Here is a 25,125-nt window from a genome sequence, read left to right on the forward strand (position 1 = left end):
CTAATTTTCACCCAGATGTCTTAATTATGACAGCCCTTTGTCTTGTTTAATCTGCCCACTCAGTCTGTAATTGTACAGAGGTTTATGCTCACAATATTTGCATATATTTTTGCCTTGAAGCATATTTATGAGAAACTTCAATCTGTATTTCATGCTAAGCATATCACAGAGAAACCATTCTGTAGCAGCTAATGGCCCGGTAATAAGCTCTTACCCAGACTCACATTCTGAAAGCTTTTTGAATTTGGGGTTGATTTTTGGTAGTGGCACTCTTATCATATTGCTTTATTGAAGATCACCTTTAGCAGTCTCGGATCAGTGGTAAAATAAGATAATAGAATAAATGTTAAATTCAGGTATCGTTTAATCCCAGAGTTTATTATTTTTTACTAAATCCTCTGTCCAAAAAGTTAACTGTGTTAACCAATACAGTTCATCCACATGAAGCTGCAGGTGGACTACATAAACACAACTTGAATTCACTTTTAAAGAATCTTGAGTTTGATTACATTTTCTTGGTGTGAAACAAGCTGAACCTACACTGAAAAAAGTCAGTGAACCACGATTCAAATTATCTGCATGTGAACTAGGTGTGAAAATGGCCTTAGTCCAGCCTGCTGGGAAGGTATTGTAGACAGATTTATTTTTTTTCTTGGTAAAACTGTAGATTTTGGCATATTTAGACTTTGTAATATTAATAGTATTATTATTATTGTTATTATTATTATTATTATTATTATTATTATTATTATTATTATTATTATTATTCTCAAACTTTTATTCTGTACCTCTTACATTTTGTTTTTGTACCAGTAGTAAACAAAATATATTTATTTCTTAAAAAAAAAAAAAAACGGAATTGCACAATTACAGTTTCATATGCTCAGCTTGCTTGTTTTTGTGAAGAAAATAGCCCTTGAGGGCCCTTGGCAGCTGGTTACAGAGTAAAATGTCTTTGTGTTTACAGAAATAAAATAGTTGTCTAAAAGATGTAAGATGCCACAGAGACGCTTTTCAACAAATACTTTTGTTGGCTTGAATAAAATGCATTCCTTTAGGACAATGCAATATTTATTTAGATCATTTTATTATTTTTCCCAGTGGAGGCCATTTCTTGTTTAGTTGTTGCTTTATGGGAACCTTGAGTGAATTGTCAGCCAATATGGCCAATATTTCTATTCAAAGTGATTTTGAAAGGTTCAGATTGAAGGTTCTCACATTACCTAATATGAACCAGTGGAGTCAGGGCCTCTATAAGCCCCTAGTGAAATGAAGAACAGTACTGTCAATCAGTGTCTTCAGCTATAGCATTCTTTAGGCCCAAAGTGGTCCGCTGTTACGTTTAAAAGGCTACAACTGTAGTGTTTGCATGAATTCTTATTCTTTGCTTGAATGCTGGATTCCTAAATTCCTAAAGATCTGGTTACAATCCCTGAACTTTACCTAATTACATGTAAATTCTTAAACTGCACTCTTACTTTTTTTTTTTTTTTGAGAATATATCCTATATAATTTAAGTGCAGTGGTTATTTCTGTGATATGATCAATGAAAAACATTTTTTATTTTTTATTTTGTTCTTGAACATATCATATTAAGAGCTCTAGATCTTAAACAGAAGGGTTGTGGTGAGTTTTCTTTCCATTACACTTTTTTTCCTAGTGATTTGTCAGAGCCTGTTAAATAGAAGTATAAAGTAATGACACTTGTCTTGATTTTAATGTGTCAGTTATAATGTTCCTGATTTTTCTCTCGTCTTTTTTATTTAATCGACAGTCACCTCCATTTAACCCTGAATACAAAGATGATTAGACAGAACATATTAAGGATGTTAAACAGGTCTATTTGTAATTTAATTGTGTTTCACACTAACAAGTTCAGTCGACCTTTAATAAGTGCAACTCTTCATAGTTAATTCAGCCGCAGTTATTGAAATATGGACTCGTCCAAGGAAGGTCATTTGGCACAATCATGTGAAGCCCCAAAAGACAACAAAAGACTTGTTGAAAAATGACTGAAGATTCACTCTTGGCTCATTCTGTCAAACCCCTTTGTCAAAACCGCAATGAAAAGGGAAATCCAAATGTTTGGCAAAACAAAGAGATTGCTTGTGATAGCCAGAGCTTATGCGGGGTATTACATTCCTAAATGGGTTTAACTGCGTTCGTGAATCAATGATGAACACCTCTTATTAACTGTATGTATTCTAAATTATGACGTAAACTATTCTGTCTCGTCCTCCCAAATCGCAGTCCCAGCAAGGTGGGCACGGGATCTCTGTCTGCCTCCTATGAGAACCCAGTAAACAGAATGCCGGGCTGGGGTGGGTTCTCACTGCTTTCCTCAGTACTGTCACAGCCATTCTCCTACAGCTAACAAAATATTTTTTGGGGGGTGACAAGGCCATGTCTGTAATCACCTTAAAAAATGTGGCGGGTAAATCCAGCCTTTCCTATTGGCATCCCCCAACTGGGCTGCCAGCCGAGTGTTGTGCAAAACACTGTACAAGTTAAACATTCAATTGTATAACATTAAATAAAAAGTTAGCAGATGATGATATAATGTTACTTACAAGCTCTTAATGAGGCCTAGTGGCTATTTAATACATACTCCATGATCACCATGTTGATTCATTTGCAGTTCTCCTTCCAGCAGTGTGAGAATGCCAAGTGAGCACATTGATACTCATCTTGCTTCGTCTGTGCTCAACGGCTGAAGATATTATTTATTTCTTACCTTGGGGCCATATTGAAGCATGAGTAGATGTGGTGCATGAAACCTCTCTAATTCAATTACCAATCTTCAAGGGGTTTTGCTCCCCATATGCTGAATTGCACCACAAAGAGGACACTCAGTGTTTGTAAACATTTCACCTACAAATACCCCCTGTATATTTAGTGAAATTATACATTTTCTGTATTTGAAGTTTCAATATGTAGGCTTCGTATGAAATAAATGGAGCCACTCATAATAAGCCTGCATTCAACCAAAATGTAATCCAGATATTTGTTTCCTTTTTCTTTTCATTGTAATTTTAAATGCTTTAAACGCTTTGCTTATTTGTCAGCTTCCTGTAAATGAATGGGAGCTTCCTGAGTTAGTAGAAAACTCCCGGTGTTTGAGTCAGGGGAAGAAACAGTGTTCTTCATGAATAGCAGTCTGTCCAGCACTGACAGACGCTTGTGTATATGCAGACTGTCCACCAGCTTTGGGATTCACTGAGTGACACGTTCTTTGTCCAGGGTGTTCCAAGGGTCCAGAGTGCTTTCCCTGGAGTTCCTTTTTCAGTAGTCATGTGAAAAGTTTACCGTTGACAGATGTCAGAATTGGTTAAAAACATAACTGAATCTTGAGCCTGTCTAGGTTTGATACAGTAATTGATAGATGAGTGAATGAATGGCCTTTTCACAGAGCTCCCTTCTGAACATGGTATTGTGAGTACATCACAAGTTCACAATTGAAATACTTTATATAAGAAGATCAACACAACCATGCTTTTGACCAATAAAATGCTAAATTGACTTTAGCCTGGGATTAAATGAGTCAAGATGTATTGTAAATGGCATAGTATTGATCAATGTAATAGATAGTTATCATGTAATTCCTGTCATTTTCTTACTGTATCAATACCATATTCTGGAAGGACGAGAAAATATAAAACTGTTTTCCTAAGACTTTTTTTTTTTTTTTTTTTCAATAAGCAATGATTGGTCAAAAATATTTGAAATGGAATTTATTTCACTATATAAAACACCTTATTGAAAGATTGGATGTGAAGGCTGATAATTATAGGGGCTACTGCTCAATCTGTATGATTTGGATTTAGAACTTCCTCTAGAACTGACTTCAAGATTCTAATCTGAAAACATCTATCAGTTCCTTCAGTCATCATTCTCTGAGGTTAAAGAGCTGACATTCTTTCCGTCTGTCTTTATAATGGCTGCCCTGCAGTCCTGGGATCAGTTTTGTTGCCCTTCCCTGAACCCTTTCCAACGCAGCAGTGTTTCTCATGATGGGAGGACCAGAGCTGAACACAGTGTTCCAGCTTTCCAGAGGTGGATAACTTAGGGCATTGTTGCAACTTCATCGTGACCTCTTTACTGTCGTCCACAGTAAGATATCCATCTTGGTATCCTGTTTGCTTCCACACAAGGGCATATTTAGTGTTATGTAATCGTTTTCCTTTTACCGGGTTGAACCATTTAAGGAGTAAGTTAAACACACAGGAAGGGACCTGCTCTAAAGCGGAAGTTATTACACATATGCTCTCTCACCAATAGGGTAAGGTCAACAAACAAAATACAAAAGATCACAATGTCCTAAGAACAATGCATGTATGCCTTTTGACAACACTACAGTAATCCTTTTGATACATGTCCAACAAAATAGTGCTATTCCTCCTCCACAGCTTCTATAACGAGCAAGACATTGCTGCTGTGTTCTCTTCCCAGTTCAGTGTGCCAGTTTTTTGACAGAGCTTTTCTATGGGACTGAGAATAGGCCAGGTTATGAAATGTTTACTGTGATATTCTGCTGGAACCTCTGTGATGCACTTATTACACAGTGTTACTTGTATAGATGTATGGATCCCTCTATAGAGTGAAGTATTGTATGCAGTTTCTCAATACACATTTTTCAGTCATCTGTCAATCAACATCTAAGTAAACAATTAACTATGGTATAATCCATTGATGGTGGAGGGAGACTTTGATTTTGATATTTTTATGATGTGCTGTATGTCAGTATGTCTATATAGGCTAAATACTTTGCACTTTAACTTCATTCTGATTTAAAGGTGATTATTTCATACAAATGGAAGTTTAGAATAAGGAACTCTGTTGGAAGTGGAAAAAAAATGCAAAGCTTTTTTTTTCCCCCCAAGTGAAATCCAACATGAGTTGTTATGCTGTCATGTACAGACAAATGGTTGTGCTTTTTCCCTCTGAAAAGATGGACATAGTGTAGCTGTTAGTGGATCCTGGAGGTAAGCTGAAATGTGAGTGCTTGTATTCAGTGAAGAATTTGGAGCTTTATTATTGCACTTTGATGTTCTGCATCCCTGTGAAATGCAAGTGTTCTGACTCCCACAGGATTTTGGAGACAACTTAAAAGGGGCTCAGAATTACTCTTTAAAATAAACTAAATTTGACTCCCAATTACAACCATGTGATTTAAAGTGTCTACTTTTTATGTTATATTCAGTAATGAAAACATTCCTTCATTTTTTTAAATCTGACATTGGAAACTTTAATTGATCAGAAGAAATGCTTTTTTTTTTTTTTGCAGATGCAAATTGGAGATTTATTTATTTGTCAGAGGAAAGTTTTTTTTTTTTTTTTTTTTTGTTCTAACTAAAACTGTTTATGTAGCCTATATTCTTTCATACTTTTGAATATGAAAGTGACTGCTCAGAAATATGTAAATCGGAGATAATTAGAACACAGTTGCAAGGTTGGCTTGTCTAATCATTGTCATCTTATGACTTGTACCTGGGGAAATGTTTTGTTTTGCAGCTTGGCAGTGACCTCAAATAATGTAGCCAGACTCATCCATATTTGACTGTATCTGAATGAAAAACCACAGGTTTTGAGGTTTGTGCAGTGGCTTCCCCAGTGCCCTGGTCTTATAACGTTATTTACTGATGAGCTTGACAGGAGAGTTTACTATCAGCATAAATATGTCCTCTTTGATTCTGACTGAATGGACGATATAGACTGTAATATACTGCTTGAATTGTGGACTAAATGGCTGAACGAGGTGAGATTTTTGATGGAAGGATATACAGTGAAATTCCAGCTAAACATGTTTTTGCTGTTTGTAAACATATGTTAGCTCTGCATGTTTAATAATTTGCTCAGTGTACACTATAACCCTGTGCTGATTTCAGAGGATTTTTTTTTTTTTTCAAATAAACTAAAGATCTCTGGACAGCCATATCAGACAGGTCAATTTGGATAGGTTATCTGAGTTATATTTTCTGAAAGTCCAGTGCATTCCAGTTAATACTTTTTATGTTGTTGGAGATTTTTGTATTGCTCTGACACCCTATTTAAGAACTGCTGAAGATCACTTCTCTTAGTGTGACAACTGCACATATCCTGTGATGTGTAGCTTTTCCCAGGGACTGGGATTCAACTAAGGGAAATGGTTTTAAAGTCTTAGAACAGATTATGAAAATGTAATAGTAAATGCAAGCATTTACAGCAGTGGTTACAGTAGCGGTGTGTCAGTGAGGTTTACTGTGAACTTTTTTTTAGCTTTAACACTACATTCTCTTGGCATCTGATTTACATTCTTTTGATTAATAGTTAGAAAATAAGACTATGAATATTAAACAAAAATCTGGAAAAAGTGTCGGGGTGGAAACTAACTTTATTCCCAGGTAAATATTATTTTTACTTTTTCAATTCATAGTTAGGATTTTGGGTTTATTTAAAAAGAAAACCCTGTATTCTTAATTTATTATCCACCTGCTACAACACATGATTAAAAACGTTTTACACTGACATTAAATGACATAGTGTGGACTGTATAGCACATTGGATTACTTAGTTACTGAACCAAACATTACTCACTCAAAATCAAAACGGATCCAAGTGAAGAATCAATGTACTGTTTGGCAGTTTTGCTCTCTAGATGATGAGGCCCATAAGTCAATGTCAAGGGGCCTTTAGGAGAGATGTGTGTTGCACTTGACAGCAAAACTGTGTGAAGAAGTTTGCAGTGCCTGCTGGTACTGTCTGTCTGCAGCCTGTGTTGTTCCTCCACATTTTTGATGTCTACATTTTGTCAAGCCCCTTATTTATTGCTTCCAAATGTGTAAAAATGAAAATACTAAAACCTGTAGCCTATGCCTATGTATTGTTCTGAACTGCCTTGTTTTATTGCAGTGATCTGAGGTTGGTCATTTTAATCTAGGCCTAACAAAGTCACAATGTGATATTTTATAGTAGCCATGATTCAGCACACAGATTCTAACAAAAGAGAGAGAGACTGATATTAATTAAAGGACAATGATTTAATTGAAAGGTTTGGGCCCAGCAGCAAAATAATGCTGAGAACTCCATGAATACCAAATAATTACAGTATGTGAAATATTGGATGAAATTATTTTCTCAGTTACTTATAATTTGAGCTGTGTTTTGTTTCCCCCCAGGACTAAAAAGTCAACCTGTCTTTTCAGAATGTGATTTTATATCAATAATATTAATCCTTCCATTCACGTCTTTTTTAATATAACTTTTTTTTTTTCCTTCTGTAAAACTGTACAAATCTGAAGAGTAATGTTCTTTCATTCCAGAAAATAAATCTCCCTTTGGCAGCAGGATGCTATACATTTCATAAACCTGGCATTTTAACTTTCACATGGGCTTTAGATTCACCCTGCTAATTGATGGTAAAGATTCACACATGAGAGCCTGATAATGAAGGCTGTCAAAAGCTGCAATCTTACAAACCAGGAAATAGTCTATGCTCAAGGCTTATTACATATGATCCGTAATGCTTTTTTTCCAGTTTGTGGAGACGGTCCTTTTCAGACCCCTTCAATAATAGTCAGTCATTTTTAAACCATGGAAAACTGTGGCTTAATCTACTATACAGTTTCTAATCAGCATAAATTAAGCTTCAAAACTCTTAAATTTCCTGCCTTGTATTCTGCTCTGTATGGAAAAACATAAAGGTTATTTCTCTAGTCTTTTTTTCTTCACACCATTTTCAAGGAGAAAACGCAAAGCATCCAAGTTAAGAAAATAAGCATTAAACTTCTAAAGACCAGTAATTTTCATTTTGTGTCATGTGTTCAGAATGCAGTCTTGCATACACAGCATGAGATGTTGCTTTATACATTTTCCCTCAAACTGTACAAAACAAAAGTGGTTGAGTGCTAAAATGCTGTTTGTGGTATACTGTCTGTGTTCGAGGGATACATGAGGAAGGCTGATTGGAGCTGGCAAGAATGCAACTATTTCATTTCACTTCCGTCTGTAGGGCAAACACAGAAATTAATCATTATCATATTATTATTGTTGTTATTGTGCTGATGCCTTTCTCCAAGGTGATGAATAATAATGCAGTTAAACAGTACTTTGTTGTTAAGTGGTATAACAGACCAGATATAGAACACAGTGCAATACAATTCAAAAGCTTATACAGTGTATGACACATCCCGGGAAATGTTGTGTGGGGAGCACACACGTGCCGACAACACGGAACTGGCCACTATAAAATGATCGATCGTCAGTTGTATCAGTGCATTGTACCAGAAGGGAAGGGAGAATTTGATTTCTAGTGTACAACCCTATTCTGTCTGACACCTGCTTTGTGTATACCTGACCTTGGACCGGCTACGTCCCTGCTCACAGACAACAACTATAAGGCGGCCTACACACACACTTAGTTTCAACCTGCAAGCTGGTACATACCTGCTCTACGCACTTCGAGGTGTTGCAGTGGTGGAGAATGCAGGCAGATGCCGGTGGATCCTCACTGGGCAGCATCACAAGTGGAATAAAATTAAGTTAAAAAATAAAACCACTGCAGTGTATTTTCTGTGCATGCCTTTCCCTAAATGATAGTGCTACTTTGAACTGTTACATAAATTTGGTATTTAACACAGTATAGGCTCCCAGTGTTTACCTAAAGCTCCACACTGTACATACACATTAACTGCTGTGTAAATGAATTGCCCTTGATTAAAACTCAGCTATACCAGGCTTTCATTTTGCAGTAAACTTGCTGTCAAATGTTTCAGTAATTTCCATATGACTGTCTTCATCTCATTTGCCTGATGTGCAAAGTATGGATTTCAAATAAGGGACTTTGTCTGATATTTATGTTGCTTGTTTGTGAGCAGTAGTTGTGTCAGCAGGTCTGCGAATTTAAATCTTGCAAAACTATTTACAAACAGCTGAGGACATCCAGATGTGTTCTCTCTCATTCTGTCAGACCCTGCAGATCTTTGCATTCATAAAAACTCTGATTCTAATATCTCTTTGCCTTTATTGAAAGGGAGGGTTGAAAAATTATATTAACACCAAGTCACTAAAGCCTTTACACCATCAGCAATTCATCTGTAAAGACAATGACATTTACCTTTGCACTTTTTGCAGATAATTATCTTGAGAGTCAAGCCTGGCAAATGGATCATATTGAAACAACTGCTGCTGTCTGTGAAATGCAATGAAGCTGACACTACATCAGATCAGGGGACATTGCTTGTGTTTACAGATTCATTAAAAACATTAACAAATAATTGGAATGTTTTTTTTCAAATAAACCAATATATTATGATATACAACCTAAAAATAAGTTAATGTTAAAGAAGATGAGAGATTGTACCTGTGAACACCTATTGAATTTATTTAGTATAAATCTGACTGAACAGAATTGTCCTAAAGACAGGGAAATACGGACATAAATAACATTGAATAAATAAAATGATTTGACTAAAGTTAAGAAATATACAATTAATTTGGCACTTGTTTTTATGCAACACACAATGAAAATGATAGAGATCCAATTTAATTGCAGTTTTCTGAAATATATACATACATAGGGCCCGACAGATATATCGGAGCACTGATATTATTGGCCAATATTGGCCTTTTACAGAAATATCTGTATCGGCACATATTCCACCGATATATTTTCTCAATCTATTGGCTAAATATTGTTTTTCAAATTACCATAAAATCCTTAGTCAGACTTCAGACAATAAATACATTTGTATTTGGTTTTACAGTCGTTATTTTAATTATTTACCTGTATTTTTTTAACAGTTATAGTGCTATGGTGCGTGGTGAAACACTCACCTACCTGAAAAACATTACTCATAAACCAATAAACATGTTTAAACCCTCATAACCAATAGAAAGTGTTTCTGAAAGCTGTGCTGCATTTGAGTATCCATGGTTTTGATTGTTTCTTTTCGTCATGACTGAAGATTACTGCATACTAAGGCATAGATGTGCATTTTTACTGAAGAGTTAATTCAATCGCTTTTAAAAATTCACAATAGCAATTAAAATAAAGAAACGGTAAATGTTTGCTGACTGGATATCAGCAAACAAACTCTACAAATGACAAGCAAGCTCAGATCACAGTAAAACCTAAAGAAAATGAGTGACAAACGCATCTCTCAGACAATGTTGGATAAAACTGAAACTATACATGATATGTAAAAGACCATTTCAAATCCAACATTGTGTTTTGGCTATGATTCGTATTGCAATATGTTTACCATACATATTCAATAAGTTACACTTTCATTTTTAAATATATATATTTTTTTAAACAAATGCAGCTGTGCTGTGCTGCCTGCACTATAACCTGTGTTGGATCGGCAGTATTGAGCATTGAGCTGGAGGGAACCTGACGCGTGTAAAATGCCTATATAAGCTAGACCAGCACTTAACACTATCTTATTTGCTCTAATGTATAGAACATGCACATTTTTATATTTGTTTGTGAAATTGCTGATATTCCTTGGTCTTTGTTCTAATGTGTAGAATATGTATATTTTTTATATTTTTCCTTTATTCTCCCTTATTCTAATTTATTTAATTTATTTTTATAATGTTTGATTTGTGGTTGTGAGTTTTGATGAAACTTAATTTTAAGTTTATTATGTAAAAATGTAAAAATCCTGCCTTCAGTGCATATTTGACACAATTTCTCTCTGACAGGGAGAGATTTGAGGGATCCATGCTAGAAAATGTCTGTTGTGCATGTTAACAACAAAAATATCGGCAGATATATTAGTAATTGTGGAATTTTTGCTTCTCAGATATCGGTATCGGACCTATAAAACCTGTATCGATCAGGCTCTAATACATACACACATTAGGCTAGGGGGAAAAAATACTAGTTTGTTTGACTGCAGAAAAAATTATGCATTTTTCAGATGAATGAGGAAGCTGCAAATTGCACCCCAGGAGGCTGCAAGTTCCCCACCACTGTTATAAAGTTTTCCGATACTATGTCTAAGGTCACTGGTGTTACCTGAATGCAACCTTTTCTATTTTCACATTACTATATTTCCATAGTAAGCCTCTTAGAGAGAGAATGTTCATTAGATGAGAAAATGGATCAACATCGAAATTAGATCACACAACCAAAGTTTTAAAATTGTATCACCCTCTTTAGAGAATGACATCTTAACTTTTACTTATAAACCACATGGCAGCACTAACAGTAACTAGATGTTAAAAAAATAAGACGCCTCCAATATTTTTTTTCTATTAGCTCAATGAAGATGTGCATTCAAAACTATAGTAATAATCCAAAGTGTACATTGAACCCATTCAGTATAAAAGCATTTTCACATACTGACAGAAGTAAGAGTGGAATCACTTCTTTACTGTACTTAAGACATACATTTTTTTTAAACCTAAATGAGATTAACTTTTGGGGCTTATTGAAATAGTTATGAGGTACGTACTACTTAATGCATTATATTTAAATAGTTAATGAGCTAAGGTGATTAAACAGTCAGTGTTAATTGATGTATTAACATGGAGAATTCCCAATGCTCTCAAAACATTTAAAAAGGCTTTTCAGGTTATAGCCAAATTAGATTTCATTTGTTTCCATCTACCACAAGGAGAGAGAATGATATCAAATTTATATTGCTTTCTCTATCTCTCTGTAGGACCCCTGAGAAACATTAAAGGTAACATGCATTCAAAATGGCAGTGTGAGTTTAGGTGGTATGACTTGCATTGCCTAGGAAAAAAACACACCTTTCCAGTTGCATTGACCAGGTGCCCTTACTGAAATAATTCAGCAGTGCAGTTTGTTTCAAATAAAAAAGAAAGCGGGATTCGATAAACCTGATCGTTCTGCAGTTCAGTCCCAAGGCAAATGTATGCTAATTTAACTTGGACTTTTCATTAAGTTGAGAGAGACTTTATTGTAAATTGATCCAGAGAGTAGAGAAGTCATTAGCCCATAAACAATGTGCAAATAAATCTGTTCAAAGAATATTCCCAAATTGTTTTGGGGAAATTAATGTTCTGTCCCAAATTTATTAAGGATATTTTATAGGAGTACTGTAGAAACCATGAAAACATTGGTTCACTGAAAAAATAAGCAGCTGTTGGTGTTAAACATAGCAAATACCCTGAACAGCTGATTGCATATTAAACCATGATTAATGATAAGTAAACAACCACTTGTATTTCTCTCCAGCTGAACTGAACTGTACTTGACATAAACACATAGATAAATGTCTGATATTACCTCTGTCTAACATGCTAAATGAACCCCTCCCCCTCCCCCATTTTTAAATATTATTAAAAACAAAAATGCCTGACTTTCAATTTATACTTTTGTGTCCCTCCCACCCTGTAAATGAAAAGTTAATAGTAGGGGTGCATACAAATGTTTTTGAAGGGATCCTTTAGAGCAGTACAATCGAATCCATGCTGAATTGGGGCCATGTTGCTTTATACACATGCTTATAGAATAAGGTACACAACACATAGCTGGATAATAAAGACAAACACACTTGTCTAATCAAACCAATCATTGTGACAAGGGACGATAGTGACATCCAACCAAAACATTGCAACTGTAATGAACAACACGTTGAAAATATGTAATGTTTGTCTAGCCCCCAGCTTTGAGTGGAAACTGGAAGGAGTGCTTCCAAATATAGTAACATTGACATACTTAAAAAGGCACCATACTTGGCAAACCGCTGTCTGAAAGGATTATGGTTTACATTGGCCAACTTTATAGCACCTTTAGAAAATAAAGCTTGTTCTCAACCAAGCACACGAGCCACACAAGAGATTCAAAATTTCAGCAGAATACAAAATTTAACAGGCATATGAGATGCAGAAAATGTTCTAAGCCTTATGGTTCTTAAATCGTGTAAAATTATGTAATTCTGCAGATGCATTATTTTATTGTTTCTTCTCTGTTACTGCCATTCAAAGCACATCTTTAACCATTTGATCAATTTTAGCTAATTTTTGTTCTTGACAGACTGAGATACTGTGGCACCATGAGGGGTTATAGCTGGTGTCTGGGCTCTGAAGGTCTGCACAGGTGCATGTGACAGAAGTAAGATTGCCATAACTTCTTTACTGTAAGACATACATTTTTAAAACCTCCATGAGATTAACTTTTGGAGCTTATTGGAATAATTATGAGGTACGTATTACTTAATGCATTCTATTTAATTAGTTAATGAGCTAAGGTTATTAAACAGTCAGTATTAATTGACGTCTAACATCCTAAGAAACGCAAAGATAAGACCAACAAAAACTGAAAACAAATCCTAACTCTCTCTTTCTACTCAGGGGTCCCAGAATATTTTTGGTCATGCTCCCTCAGTTCCTTTTCTATCTGGTTTTGCTGGTGGTTTTTCCACCCGGCTCCCTTTTAGTAGCTCCGCCATGGCCTGGTGTCTTTCAACTGTATCTTTTATTTTATTTCGTGGTGCTGGGTTCTCCTTGGCATATGGTTTTCTTCATGTCATAGGGGAGAGCGGTCTACTTCTTGGCATTCAAGAACTCCGCTGACACCTAGGGAGTCCGGTTGTAGCCATTTCCTGGTAATATGCAGCAGTTCATGAATCTCTTAATAGTAGTGTTGTCACAGTCTTGCCTCCTGTACAGTAGCATTGTTTAATAGTTACTTTTCCTGCTGCAATATTTGCTGAAAACTGCCTGTCAATTTTACATCCTGGAAGAACCTTCTTTGTGAAAAATTAATAGCAATAACCTTTCAGATTCTGTTTTATGAATCATATAATGGTATGTTTGACCTAATTCAAGTAGGTGTTATAGGAGCTTTCATCTTTTATTAATTGCAACTGAGCTCAAATATTTCTTGGGCGTTTTATTAGATAAAACTTTGATTGACCTGCAAATCATTGTTTCATAATGCAGAACCTATCAACCAAAGACAGCAGAGACACTCATAATGAAACTTGGAAGTAAACTTTTATGATGCACTTCTGGGAACTAGACTATATTACTAGATCTCCCCATTAATCCATTAAGTGAAAATCCTCCGCTCGAATTGAAACCATGGCAGTTGTAGGCTCAAATTCAGGGTACGTCACTCTTTTGCCATAACTGGGAGAAGCCAAAGCTCCATCACTTTGGTCACGGATCTTCAGGTGGAGTTAACTGGAGAATCCTTGGCCTACTGCAGAAGAGTACATAGTTTCTGTAATCGGTTCCTTGGGTCAATAGGATGGGGGAGTGTGTATTTGTTTCCAACTGACACCATATAGGTTTCTTTTGTTGATTATCGAAGTACCAAGGGGAACCCCCCGCCCCCCAAAACAATCAATTAATCGATCAATATAGGACGACATCAGTGAACAGTCAGTTCATATTTCAGTTTTAGGAGTCGATGACTGTTACTTTTTGAAGATGATCAAATGTGCGTATTGTTCCAGCGAATGTTGCTCGCGATGAGCACTTCAGTTGTTTCAGCAAAGCCACTTCCATCCACACTGGATTATCAGTCCTGTCACGTGCTTAAGATTTTCTTGCAATGGCTTTTTTAATTGCTAATTACCCGTCTTAAAGAGCATGGTGTCCTTTGCAGGCTCTGAAACTGACAGATTCTGAAGGGCTCGTGTTACTCTGGGTCAGATTGCGTTCTACATAACCGTAATCTAACAACTTTAATGTATTCTGTTTAGGCAAAATGCATTTGTGCACAAATAGCATTGTCCTTTTGCCTTGACTGAGACAGGATCTGCCATGATAGTTTTATTATTATTATTTTTTAAATAATTGTTATTCATAAGAATTATGACATCACATTGAAGGTTGTATAAAACAAAACTTAAACCCCCTGACTTTGTACAGTTGCCACATTAGTAAAATACAGGCTCATATTGCCGTCCTTTGACAATCGTACTACATGAATCTGCATGTTAATAAGCAGCCTCTTATCATTCCAGCATTTTTGGTCATAGTTAATATCATGTTTGGATTCTGTTTCATGCATTTGTCTCGTGAATTAAAAAAGTGAGCAAAGCATTCTCCCTTTTAAAGTAACAAGGTTTTCAGATTCTCAATCAGCATGGCATCCAAAGGCATCTTCACTTGGCATTGTGAGAAAAATGTAGTTCTTTATCCTCTACTACATTCAGCTACTGTGTTTAAAAATAAGTTACCATCTCTGAGGTCACAGTGACTGACAAGCACTACTGTATTCAATCAATTGACAGGAAGGCCAGAAGCAGAGATGGTGAAAGGTCAGCATGCAGCAATATGAGAATTTTTAAGATGATATGCCAGGAACTGAAGCAGTGATGGTACTGATTGCTACATTAAGATGTTGTGCCCTTCCACAATGTGTTATTCTACTTTAGAATAAATCATGGAGATTGACATGGAGTAATTTCCTTCTAATATTCCAACAAAAAAGCCTGGCTTTATTTATGAACTTGCACATTTGGTTGCCTGTTCATTTACCTTTTCATGGCTAATGCCCAATTTATTTTATTTTATTTTGTCACAACACGTGCAATTTGTCTGGTTGACTGGTTCATGTTTAAGCAGTGAGTAAAGAAAGCAGAGTACTATTCAAGGTATTGAAATTGGTGATACGTAGTTATCTATGAGGCTGTCAAATGAATGTTTAAATAGTGAAGAAAAGTGTTGGAGAGTTATTCAGTGTGTTGAAAGTTTATTGAATTCTATATTGCAGTCGTTGTGCCCTAACCCAAGGGAGTTTTATTAATAATCTTCAGAAAACTGGATTACCTCCTCCCCAAAGACACAATCTGGATGTTTATTGTAATTGTTTTAAAGCAACATAAAAACTGAATATTAAACTAACAGTAGCACAGATGTGTTAGTTTACCCCGAAGGAAAGGAGCTTCTGAAGATACACTGGCTCGACATTGAGATTGGAAACAAATGTGACATAATATAGCATGTGGAGGCAGTTAGAGCTCTGTGTTGCAACTTGTTGTCTTGGCCTGTTTGTATTTCTCATAAGCAATTGGACTCTGCCATTTTTGGAATTAGGCCTATTTTTCAAATAAACTATAACAAAAAAAATGGTATGCTTAGTTAAATGACAACAGCGCCTCAAGTTGTCAAATGTCTATTTTAAACTATAAACTCTTGTTTTAAACTGACATAGGATTAAAGTGTTACTCTTTCCTTTTCTGTAGATGTACTTTGGAAACTTACTTACTACATATGTTTTCCCTTTTTTCCCTTTCCTCCAACAATAACACATTCATGTATTTAGTTGCAAAACTTTGCAGGCATACAAATGAAATGCCAAAAAAGTAACAGCAACAAAATAGCAGGATAACTAGAGTATATCTGCTGACATCCTATATAATAGTGCTAAGAGTATCTCACACTTTGGTCAGTGGGAGTAAATCCTACTTGCAAATCAGTTGTCAATTCCCATGACACTGCTGCTGGAGAGGAAATTGTCACCATCAGCTCTGTAAGCCCTGTTAACGATAGCATGCTGTCAGGTGTGGAGAGGGAAAACCATGTGAGGCCTGCTAGTACTGACTGGCAGGGATGGGCTCATGAAGAGAGAAATACTTGCTCTTGCTGATCTTCACTGACTGCAAATGGGTGACTGTGACGAGACCATGTGAAATTACATTTGGAGGTGTGGTGCAAAGTTGCATTACACTGTGAAGAACACTCGTTATGGAATTTGGAGGGAGAAATAAGACAATCTGAATTTGCACAGACAGAAGAGTAAATGTAATCTAGTAATTCAGTCATTGTGCTGTATATAGAGAATGTTCCGGTCTGTTTTCCCTGCATAGACTTACTTCAGATTCATAGCTTTTGTATTTTTCTGCCTGTGTGTAGTGTGCCACATTTATAAACATTGAAAATACGTACGTGATGCAGAGAGGCAGTCTTAAATATTTGTTTGGAATGTCAAAGATAGCACCGGCTTCTCAAGTGTTAAACCTCTTACATATGCCTTCTCTTTGTTTAGTTTTAGTTGTCATTTTGTTAAAATAACTGGAACAGTTTCGCTCTTTCTACTGACAAGCATACCTTAGGTGGGGATAATATATTTTGTGTCTTTCAAATTTTGTTGAAAGCCAGTATTCATGCCTTTCAGGGTACCTCAAAGGTGTGTGCATAAGGAATTAAAATCTGTTCTGAAAGAAACGTGTGAACTGAAGTAACTGCTGTTACGTTCCCATGTGGCATCACAGTGGGGAGTCCTGCACTGTTCTAGATATTTTCAAATAAGATTTATTTTAAGAACCTTCCAGCAGAAGGCAGGGAATAGAGTGACTGCAAAATAAATTAAAGCATGTTGTCATCAAATAATAAACACAAGAGAACAGGAATCTTTCAGTTTGTATTTGTTTGTACTGTTCTGGATTGGCATTCTCAAACAAACACACCTATTCTTGGCATATTGTCACTAGCAGAAAGCCTGCATCTGCAGTCTTTACTCTATTTACAGTACATGTATTTTCATACAAAACGACAGAATTATCAAACTTTGGATCTCTTGGTCTCGTCTAATTCAGCAGATTATTTTTAAAATGTATATATTTTATGATTAAATCCCCAGGTGACAAAGTAATAGTGGATCAATTGGTGTGTCATATGAACATTAATTAAATAAAATGAATGTCATATTGTTTCCCCCCCCCCCAGTGAGTAATATTTCCCAAGGTCTGCCTTTTGTCTCTCACCACTGTGTGTGTGACATTTTCTGTCAGTAGAGCAGGACTCACTCTGCCTGTTCAAGTCTAACTCCTTTGTTTGGTGTGTTTGCTTTCCCTTTGTTTTGTGCAGATTGGCAAATTGCTACCCTGGCCTTGCTTCTGGGCGGTGCAGCCATCATCCTCATCGCCTTCCTGGTGGGTTTGATCTCTGTCTGCGTGGGCTCTCGGAGACGCTTCTACAGGCCAGTCGCTGTCATGCTTTTCGCTGCAGGTAAACAGATATGTGACATTCAGTTGCTCATTAAAACTGCATGAAGTCAGGGTCGGAGGGGAGGGGGGGTAGGAGGCGGGTGGGTGGAAGAAAGCATAAAGGCAGCAGTGGTTTCTTGCCGTAGAGGCTGTCTGACAGAATGCAATCCCCTCAGGTGACTGTGTTTATATGCATCATGCTGCATCAGACATTCTTCCACAGACGAAGAGGTTCATATAATGCGTCTTTAACATTGCGCTGCCAGCCCCCGCCGCCCCCCCCCCCCCCCCAGTCTCCTCCCTCGTAAGCCATGGGATAACATGTTTTACAGCATATTACCCATGGGGATAATGCACCAGGAAAGATTTGATGAAGCTGCCGCAATTGTCATTAGCAGAGCAGTTAACTTTCCTGCAATTTGCTGCACCCCCCCCCAGCATTCATTAAGGACGTTGGTAAAAGGAAATAACAAGGGTGTTAAACACCAAACCTAATCCGAAAACAAAAGACATCACACGACATGCACAAGTAAAGCCCGCAATTAAACCAGCGAGCATTTACCCTAAAAATGTGATAATGTAGTGCCTATTATGTCTAAATAAGCCTGTAAGTGTGATTTAATGACAAAATTGCTCTGGAGGTTATATTTTCTGTAACACTGCAGTTAATGTTATTGATGTCCAAGGTCAGAAGTAAAAGCACTTGGGGAATCCTCTAAATATATAAAAATATAGGTGCTTGAGGTAATGAGACCAGGAAACGGGCCCCTGCTTTCTGCTGTGCGAAGGCCAAGCTATTGTTTGACCTCGTTTACACTGGTCACTCCTGTACTCTTGTCCACTAAAGTGAGCACCACAGGCGTCCCACCTCCGCAGCAGTTTGGTGTCAGTTTGGAAGGATACATGTGTTAACCACAGATTTTTAAATAGAGCTCACTGTGCATTCTAATGTTGTTTGAAAAACCAATGGTGTGTCTATAGGTTCCTATAGGATTTAATTACTTGCAGATAAACTGAAGACAAAGAATTAAAAAAAGGTAAGGAGAGTAGTGCTTCTGTGGATACCAGACACCAAATATTCGCAGGATGTAAGAAACCCCTGCATAAAATAAACAAGTTAGTTTGAATTTATGTAGGCCTCATTCCATGTGTGTAATTACTTTAATTGCCTTGACTAAGCATAAATGCATCACACAGTACCTTAAGAAATGCATTAATAGGCTTCACCTGGACTTCTGCACATTAGCTGTGGCTCATTAGGGCCGTGAAACTTGTAGTCCAATGCATTGTTACAATACATAACAAAGGTTATGGCCCAATTAATTTGCCTCCAAACCATCAGGCCTTTCTTTGAAGGCAACATAATGGTTGTTTTCATCCACTGGATCAACTTCTTAGCTCGTAAAGAGAAATTCAACATACGATTTCACGGTACAAAATCACAGAGCTGGAATTATGCGTTACAAATGTATAATACATCAAGTATCTTAAGTTTACCTTTTTATGACTTATGACAAAATTTTAACTTTTCTGACTCTGTTTCAGAGTAATACAGACACTTCACTCATACATGGACACTACCTGCAAAGATATACTTCCACAGAGTCTTGCAGTATATTTACTAGAATCATTGTGCTTTTGTGGCACCCCAGTGCTTAGCATACTAATGAGCTTTAATGCTGAAAATGATAAAAAGCGTATCTTCAAATTAGTCATCCTATGATCCCCAAATACAAACTTCAGGTCCAAATGCTGTGGTGAATTTATTGTGTGACCAACTTTACTACACACCTGTCATGGGCAAAATGTTCCTTATAAGGTTTAAGAATCTATTTCCATTACCACAGCTCACAACAAAAATGTCTAACTACTCCATGGTTATGGAGCACTACTAAATCATCAGTTTATGGGAATGTGTCCCTGTAAGGGTTAAGTAATATACCCAGTAAATGTGTCATGGACGTTTATTCATGGTAAATGTGCTTATATTCCTGACAGGGTGATATCTGTAAATGCAGATTGCTTGAATTTAATCTGCATAATAACTAATAATGCCCTAGCCATCTATATGCATTACAATGAAGCCAATGAAGTAAAATGTGTTCTGGCACCATTAGGCAGAATCTGCACTGGTGGCCCCATCATTTAAGCCCAGCTCTGTGGCTCAATGTGGTGTTATCCATGCAAATCTCCACAGTTTGATGGCAGTAAAAACATTTATGACTCCTCAAAGATGTGAGGCGTGCAGATTGCTTTTTGTTGTTCTGCATTCCGCTGTCAATCACAGTGCTAAGAACCAACAGGCCCCTAGACAGCAGCTAATAAGGAGACTGACAGAGATGTCTAGCCTGTGCAATAGATTAGAAAGCCATTTACCACTCTGTCAAGCCAATGAATTTTACTTTTCAGCATTGCAGCAGTGATTGCCCCCCAGCTTCCTAATGTGTCAGGGCACTCTGCTGCCCCCTGGTGTTCCCTCTACAGCAGCAAAGACCAGGGCAGAGACCACACTTAGGCTAGCATCACTTTCTCCAAAAATCATGGTCCACTGAAATGTATTTGGCGTACATTTTGTTTTCATGGAACTGCCACAGAGATACTTTTCATTTTCTGTATCCATAGATTAATCTTGGGATTCTCTCCTAAACTATCTGCTTATCTGTTATAATTGCAATACATAGTATTATACAATGTTTGCATCTATTGAAATTAATGTATAAATGGAACCAGCTAAAACGTGTAGTGTTGGGACCAGAAGCAGGCAAATTAGAAGATTCTTCTGTGTATTGTATTCCGGAAATAGTTTTTGAAGCATCTTCCAGCTTTAGCATGTGTGTATTATGCATACACATTATTTTTTGCAGTTTCATGGGTCTTTCACCACCTGCTGTCTCTCCCAAGGCTAAGAGTTATGCTTCCCAAAGATACAGCCTTCAAATGCTCCATCTTTATAATTCTTCTAATGTGGCCCAGTTCTCTTGCCTGTAACTCAGCTCAGGGCTTTGCTGACAGGACCTTCTTTTACGCATTAATGCGAACAGGTCAACACGATGGTACATGGTTTCTGCACACTTCATATACATGCATTTATGTAGATATTTGCATCAGCTTGAACGTTTTTGCTCTCTTAATGTGTATTGGAAAGAGCTTTGACAGCTGAGCCAGAATCCGTGTTGAAGGAAAGTTGTGGGCTTTTATTATCACCCTTTGGAAATAAAGGCAGATTAAATTAGAAACAGCTTAACTTCCATAAATATTTTATTGAAACTGAATTGTACTGTACAATTCTGTTTCTGTCCATATTCATTCTTGTGCGTATGAATAATTTAATCCATCTTAATAACATATAATGAAGCATGACCAAAGGCCATTTTTAAGCATGTATCGGCAATCTAATAATATTCCATAAATTCATATCAGTTTGGTCATGAATATGTAATACTTAAAGCATTACTTTAAAAACTGCATCAACTTGTTTCTCAGATACATACATAACTTGTAGTTTATGGTTTAACACTAAAAGCACAATGTTTTTACTGTTAAACTTTTACTGCTACTATTAACATTACATATATATATATAATTCATTATATATATATATATATATATATATATATATATATATATATATTACCTTTTATGCAATTTCCTTCCTTATATATGCCAGTACCTGTTTATCCTCATTCACCTGAAGACCACTCAACTCAGAGTGCTTTGTCTGCTTGGCTGATTGTTTTCAATCTGTTGATTTCTCTCACCTAGCACTTGTCCCACACAAAGGTCTAGACCAAATCAAAACTTTGACCCACCTGCGAAGTGCAGATTACATTTTGATTATTAAATAATATAAAGTGGCTCCTACTGATAAATTAATCCATGTTAGGGTACAAATTTGTGCTTTGCGATTTGCTGGTAGGTCAAAGCTTTGATTTGGTCTAGCTGTAAGTGTGGCACAGGATCTACAAACATTATAGCTTTAATGCCAAATGTTTGTGCAGTTTGTTTTCTGTAACCTTTACAGAATTTGACTAATATTTTTTTTATTGTGTCTTCGGTCTATGAAGTTAATTGCATGGAATAGGTATTGATTTTGATTGCCTATTATCAGTCTATTGGTCCTTAGAGATGCCTCTTGTGTGTCACCCATATAATGTAGGCATTCCAGTCTGACATATACTCTATAAATAGATATGCAATATATTGGAATTCAATACAGGTTTGCTGGGGCTACCTGTTGTTTGTTCAACCTGTCATCTATAACCTTTGGCTTTAAGCAACACAACCCAGAAAAGATTTTGCTTCAAATCGTCAGAAATTGACACTTCTTATCACACACTGCAGAGACCTGCTTTTATAACATATCATATTACATTTCTTTTGCAGCAGAGTTACAACATCAACCAAACCTGTGGATTCAGTGAAATTCTTGATCATAACAGGCGTGGGGGTGGGGGTGGGAGGAGAGCTGAGGGCTCAGACTTGCTGAAGTATAAATCATTGTAAGCCATAGCGAGCCATTTAATTGAAGCATGGCATTGAGTGATTCGTAATTATTTTTGAAACCTAAAAACACAAATTGACAACAAGTAGTGGAAATAGCCAGAACAAAATACTTTCACACTGTAAGTTCTATAATGTTTGGGTAACTGGATGTTCTATATAGTCTGTGAAATGTGTTTTCTCCTCAATGTCTTCCTTGGCTAGGTATTCTGGATTAAACACTGTGAATGCTCTGTGAAACTAAAAACTCCGCTGCTGTTGCATGGTAGATTGAATATTAAACCTAAAGAGAACTTATAGATTGTTATCAAATCAATTGGTCTTACTTTGAAGTATATTATAAATTGGTGTAATCTTAATATATAATTATGTATGCTTTTTGAAATGCCCTTGGCTTTAAATTTCAGACTCTTTCAGTGAAAGAGTCCTGCTCACCCAGGAATATTAATGTCTAGAATCGGGCCTTACTGATTTTATAATAATGCAAGTGGATTTGAATACATCTGATAAAAAATATGAATAAGTCTTAAAAGAGTACTGTACAAATAGTGTTTTCAATTTACTGCTGATGGTATGTAAAACAATTGTACTACTAAACTGTAAATATTTTATTTTAATGTATATTGTTAGTTTATCTATTGCACTGTATTGTATATGCCCATTAGTAATGGTGAACGTTTTAATAGTGTAGCAGTTTTCTGTTTTGCACTTGTCTGATTGCAGCTAATGGCAAGTAGAACTACAGAGATGAGAAACCAGCATTCTCAAGGTCAGGTGCAACAGACAGGAATAACCCTGTAGGGTGCTTAATTCATTACACTGCCAATACAGACAGCCGCGGTATAAATCACCTGTTTTAAAATAATTATAGCCTGACTTAGAAGTGAAATTTGCTTTTGTAGGTACTGCGAAGACATACTAATACAGCTAATTGCTAAAAGATTTAATACATCAAAGCTCCTACTTTTGGGGTGGGAGGGGATTTCATATAAAACTAGACTAACCTACTGACCTTAAACTCCCTAATACCTTCCCCTTTTGTGTTCATGTCACCCATCTCTACTAGAAATGTACAAGGGTCTATATTAGGTCACCTATATGGATGCTAAATTATATTAGATCCAAACTGAAGACCTTATTAATCACTCTCCCCAGTACCCTTTCCGTTGATCACATTAAAGTTTTTTCACAGTATTTGTAAGATTTTAAACATACGATTGCAATATCTTGTAGCTTAGCAGGAGTCAGATAATTTCAGAGCTGTTCTTCTCCTCAAATGGTACTTTTTCATAGTTTGTAATAAAGGACAAATCTTTAGCAGACATCCTATCTGTCCACAGACCTGTCCTCCAGGGAAAGTGCTGTCCATGAAGCGTGCATACAGCACATTCAGCAGTGAAAAGATTACAGAGCCTGGCAGGGTTTCCGAGTGTGGTCTTTTAATCCTCTGTGCAATAAAAGCATCCTGGTAGAAGAAGCTGTTGCGCTTAAGTATGCAGTAATGTTTTTTCCTGATGTGAACTAAATGCCTACTAGACAGATTTTTGACAACGTAAAATTAATGTTCCCGTACAACCGCAATGTTGTAGCAGATGAAAGTTAATGTAACCCAAATAGATCAGTAGCTTGGGGTATGAAATATGAAGTTCAAGGAGATTATATTATTTCTGTCACTACCTTATTCCAGGTTTGTTGCTTGTCTGTGGCTTTGTTTTCTTCTGTTTTTGTTTTGTTTGTTTTTTATATTTGCTTTGCAATTTTTCATTTTTGTCAGTACCAAATGTTGGATTGTGGATGTTTCATTTGAAGCAGGAAGTGATACCAAATTCTGCATGGTTTGATTACATTTTGCAAGAAGGACCAATAGGACTATTTAGAAACAATATTAAATGGCAACTTGCTTATGCTACATCATTTTGCTTTTCTCAAAAGGGAAGAACAAGCTGTGGTGCCTTTCACCTTCAAAGCTGTTTTAAACCAAACGCCATCATCAGCAGGGGGACTGAAATGGGGATTTTAGTAAGAAAAACGAACAAAGCAATTTAATTCTCTTTTCTGCTGTATAACATGCAGAAATACCTGATTCAGAAGGAGAAATGCAGCATACCAAGGCAAAGGATAGCACAAGCACAGTTGTTCTCCTTTACCAGGCTTGTCAAATGATGACAGGACTGCATGCTGGTAGCGCTGCCATTAAGATTTCAGCTGAAGTCACTCTTCATAATGGGCCATGTACCTCATAGGCAAGAGTGTTGAACTCTGATGGGAGAACCTTGGAAGATAAACAAGCTTTAAAAGCAAATCCCTTTTAACATTCTCTGTAGAGCTCCCTTGATCTTAATATTGAATAAAGGCAGTGAGTATGTTCTACGTATTGCGTGTTCCTTGAACTTTAATTGGATTGTGCATCTTTATATTCCGTTTGTCTTCATTTTCCACATGGGACCACTCTTAACTGCTTCACTTTACTAGCTCTAAAATTATAAAAATTATTTGGATTATTATATCACAAGGTATGGCTTATGAAAGATATGTGGGGTCGGCTTGACATCTGAATGTTGTATTTGAATTATGATTGTTGTTGTTGTCGTCTTGTGGTGATGTTCAAAGCAGGATCTGTAAAGAATCATTCTCTAATGCTTGGCTTCAGCTCTGTGGTTAAGCTGCTTCTGCCATTGAGAAATACAGAGCTGTCTACTCTTGACTGGCTTGGCAGTAGGGTTTGGCCTGG

At 36.6% G+C, this 25,125-nt stretch overlaps 1 protein-coding gene across 1 annotated transcript in view; it reads left to right on the forward strand.

Moving 5' to 3' along the window:
• tmem47 (transmembrane protein 47) overlaps window positions 1-25,125 on the forward strand; it is a 34,174-nt gene that overhangs the window by 2,433 nt on the left and 6,616 nt on the right. Inside the window, exon 2 of the mRNA XM_066706362.1 lies at window positions 17,776-17,916. Within this exon, the coding sequence (XP_066562459.1) occupies window positions 17,776-17,916 (141 nt within the window). The remainder of the gene's footprint in view (window positions 1-17,775; window positions 17,917-25,125) is intronic.

Source organism: Amia ocellicauda, chromosome 6 (assembly GCF_036373705.1).
Source record: "Amia ocellicauda isolate fAmiCal2 chromosome 6, fAmiCal2.hap1, whole genome shotgun sequence".
In the NCBI taxonomy this organism is placed as follows: domain Eukaryota; kingdom Metazoa; phylum Chordata; class Actinopteri; order Amiiformes; family Amiidae; genus Amia; species Amia ocellicauda.